At 34.9% G+C, this 3843-nt stretch overlaps 1 protein-coding gene across 1 annotated transcript; it reads right to left on the bottom strand.

Annotated features, from left to right (window-relative positions):
* Window positions 1-1415: 1415 nt before the first annotated feature.
* On the bottom strand, window positions 1416-3568 carry LOC143624960 (protein PHOX1-like). The gene is made up of 2 exons (XM_077095447.1): window positions 1632-3568; window positions 1416-1546 (listed from the first exon to the last, which is right to left on the bottom strand). Exons 1-2 carry the CDS (start codon window positions 3559-3561, stop codon window positions 1416-1418), a joined length of 2061 nt encoding a protein of 686 aa, XP_076951562.1. The 5' UTR covers window positions 3562-3568.
* Window positions 3569-3843: the final 275 nt, after the last annotated feature.

Here is a 3843-nt window from a genome sequence, read left to right on the forward strand (position 1 = left end):
TCCCGTGCTTATGAAGTGGTTCTAATTTATCGATTAGCATTAACCATAGATCGTCGCCCATGTGATGTTAACCATTTCTACTCTTAACAAACTATTTACATTATAACTCGATAAAAAAGGGTTCTGGTAAAATAAAAGAACGGCGTCAAGCCAATAACATCTTTATTCCTGTATAAAATGGTTGACGTAAGAATAAGAATCCACACCAAACATGTCCATAATAATCGCAAATTGCTTTCTACTGCATCGTTTAAACAACGATTTACCATAGCATTCCTCCAATTTGGTCAAATATTTATAGACACATAAAAGGTTCTGAAAAATGACTTACAAAAAATATATAATTTCTTTAAGAATCAAGCCAAAAAAAAACAAGGTTTCCCATGCTCGAAATGAGCAAGACAACCTGTTACAATGAATTTTGCTTTCTAACAAAATCAAGCATACCCTTCTTGATCTGTAACAAACTATGCAAATTTCATATAAAAAAATGTTGTATACATGTATCACCTCACATGGAAATAAATAAAAGACCCTTGAGCTTCAGTATATCCGACCGATGCTCAAATGCACTATACCAAAAATAATCTTCAAAACTTTCACTTCCAACAGCAAAAGAAACAATCTAAATACCACAATCACCAAAAAAACCTGCAAAAAATATTCATAATGGCAACTGATTAATTGACCTCCAAATTGTGTATTTGACCATTAAATTATGAAAATCAGTTTCACTATGTTCAAACACTAGAAACTAGGCCTGTAAACTAGCCGAACGTTTTGCAAACCATTCGTGAACTGTTCAGCGGAGAGTTCGTCTATGTTCGTTTATTTAATTATTGAATTTGAACATGAACAAAATGTTTGTTCATTCGGTTAAACAAACAAACTTGAACACGTCTCGTTTGTTCATTTATGTTCGTGAACAGTCATTTACGTTCGTTCATGTAAATCTGTTCGTTCATGTAAATTCGTTCGTTTACGTTCATTCATGTTCGTTAGTTTACATTTTTTTGGGTTTGTTCGTTTATGTTCGTCAACATATTTATTCAAATTTATAGGACCACTACAGGTTAGTATAGTTTTAATAACTTTTTAGGCCCAAATCATTGTTGTTCACGTTAACTTTTAATTTGTTTTAGCTCAGTTATATCCGTTCGTGAACCGTTCATTTACACCGTCGAACGAACATAAACGAACACGAAAAAGTTCATTTTCATAACGAGCAAACATGAACAAGAAAAACCATTTTCCTTTACTTGTTCCATCATTTGTTTGGTTAAAGTTAAACGAACGAGCACGAACACAATAATGTTTTTAAAAAAGATTCTATAACCGAAATAACTATCATCAACAAAAATAAAGCCAATTATCAAACTTTTACCAATAATATTCTTGAGATAATCAAACAAGCTTCAGAAATGCTCCATGAGAGAATGCAGTTTCGGAACGTGACGCCTAAACAGCGGGACACCAGTCAGCCTCCGTTTCGTATCAAACATCTCGTTCCACGCCTGAACTATTTCATCAATCTTAAAATTCAGACCTGCAAGTCACACAATTTAGAAATAACATAAATTCCTGACAAAGTTTTACATAATCTAAAGTTCTAAACTTTTTATTAAATTTACCAGCCAAAGCAGTTCCGTTCGAGCAATGATTCTTAATAATAACACTTATATCAGTTACTGATACACCAGCAAGTTCAAACTTTTCAACCGCAACTTCCAAACATTCTTCCCAAGATGACAAACCTAACTTAAATTCCATAACAGACCGCTCATATAACAGCGTGCCCCATAAAATATAAATCTGAGATTTAATATTAACCGCTTCTTCTGCAACTTCATCACTCAATACATCTTTAATAATCCCTTCTAATCCCATGTTAATTAACTCGACTTTATGTTTATCAAATAAACTTAATCCATTTAATCTCCTTTCTTCCAATTCCTCCAAATTTTGCATACCCTTTTCCATATTATCCTCCGCCTTATTATACAACTCCAAGATTTGTATCGAATAATCATGTAACGCCACGTCAGCTTTGGTTCCAACTGTGTAATGCCACATTAACTTTGCCTGTTCAAACTGTTGCTGGCCAAGTGCCAGGTGACCTTCATAGAAATCTGGCTTGATTTTTAAAGATTGTTCGTATCTTTTTCCTGCTTTTGTGTATTCTTTTTGGGCCCACTCGTAACCGACTTTCAAATTCTTTTCAACCGATTCACGTGAATCGTTTTCTTCAAAGTTAACCAACTTTCTTGCTTTGTTCATATGCACATTTCCCCAATTGAATAAGGCTAAAGCCGACAATTCTTTAAACTTTTCACCCGCAATGTTAAAAAGATTTTGCGAGTTTTCGTTTATGACATCATCTTCCATTGCCTCTGAATACAATTCCATTCCGGTTTCGTGAAGATCCAAATACGGGTTCGTATCGAGTCCCACATGGTTTTTAAACACCCTTGCAAATTGCACAATCCAATCCTCAATTCCCTCTGGCTTTTCCATATTACCGTTGTCAGTAACCTTAGACGTTAACGTGACAGGTTTAGAAAATTGCTGACTGGTCAACCCCTCGTAAACTGGTTCTTTATCGGGACTGGTTTCAACTAAATATAGCCTGAAATAACCTTCAGGATCACTTGCATTTTCAGCTAATCTAAGCTCGTTATTAGTTAAAACGGTTATTAGATCGCCTTCTAAATCTTTATACTTTATAAGCACACCGGTTAAACCTGGAAACCGGTCACGAATTATCTCTCTAACTAGCCCAATGCTGCAATTAACAGGCAATTCAGCCCACCTTATATCATCTTCAAGAATCATCTTAACTGTTTTAGTCACCAGTTTATCATCTTTAATACTCGTTTTATCCACCACAACCACTTTCTCCTTATCATCTCCAAAAACCATCTTAGCTGTCTTCGTCTCTAATTTGTCATCTTTAATGCTCTTTTTATCCACCACAACCACTTTTTCTTTATTATCTTCATCTTTCTTCTTTTTCGCCTTTTCTATTATTACTTTTGCTTCATCTTCATTGTTTAAATCATCCCCTTCAATCATCCTCTTCACAGAACTCTCAATTTCCAGTGCAGCCACATTATTCGGCTCCATCGTTAACACAGTTTTAACATCGCTCAAAGCAAGATCAAACTTATTAAGAACATAATATAATTTAGCTCGGGTCACCAACGCCTTACTAAATTTGGGGGCAACTTCTAGGGCTAAATTGCATTCATCTATAGCTTTTGGATACTGTTTAAGCCCTAATTGCATATAACAAATTGCCATTTTGCTGCGTAAATTAGCAACATCTATATGATTTTTAGGTAATAATTTCACAGATTTCTCATATTTTAACATTGCACCTTCACTGTCATGCTTTTGAAACAGTTTGTTGCCTTCTTCCTTTAATTCTTGGGCCAATTGAACAAACAGTTTATTATCTTCATCAACAAGCTTTGAAGTCCGATCGGATGACACTGATTTGGTCTGCTTGGCTCCTTTTTCGACTACAGGTTGTAGTTTCTTCTTTCCAGTAGGTTTTCCCATTTCTGTTGCAAATAGTTGTAAATATCACGATTAGTCACCGATTAATTGCTAACCAGTATGCTACCGATTCGAAGGCCTGTAAATGAACCGAACGAACACGAATGAGGTCATGTTCGAGTTTGTTCATTTAACATTAACCAAACATGAACATGAACATGAACATATAATCGAAGTATCGAACACAATTTTTTATTCGTGTTCGTCCATTAAAAAATGGGCATGTTTGTGTTCTTTCATGTCCGTTCGTTTGAGACCTCAAGAAATAATTCACGAATTTAAACA

This window comes from Bidens hawaiensis, unplaced genomic scaffold (genome assembly GCF_021521415.1).
Source record: "Bidens hawaiensis isolate Kalapana, Puna unplaced genomic scaffold, B.hawaiensis_p1.1 tig00004003_1, whole genome shotgun sequence".
NCBI classification, from domain to species: domain Eukaryota; kingdom Viridiplantae; phylum Streptophyta; class Magnoliopsida; order Asterales; family Asteraceae; genus Bidens; species Bidens hawaiensis.

Coding starts and splice junctions, on each gene's coding strand:
- LOC143624960 (XM_077095447.1), bottom strand. CDS start 3,561: ATGGGAAAACCTACTGGAAAGAAGAAACTACAACCTGTAGTCGAAAAA. Junction 1,547..1,631: donor GAACGGAACTGCTTTGGCTG/GTAAATTTAATA, acceptor TGTGACTTGCAG/GTCTGAATTTTAAGATTGAT.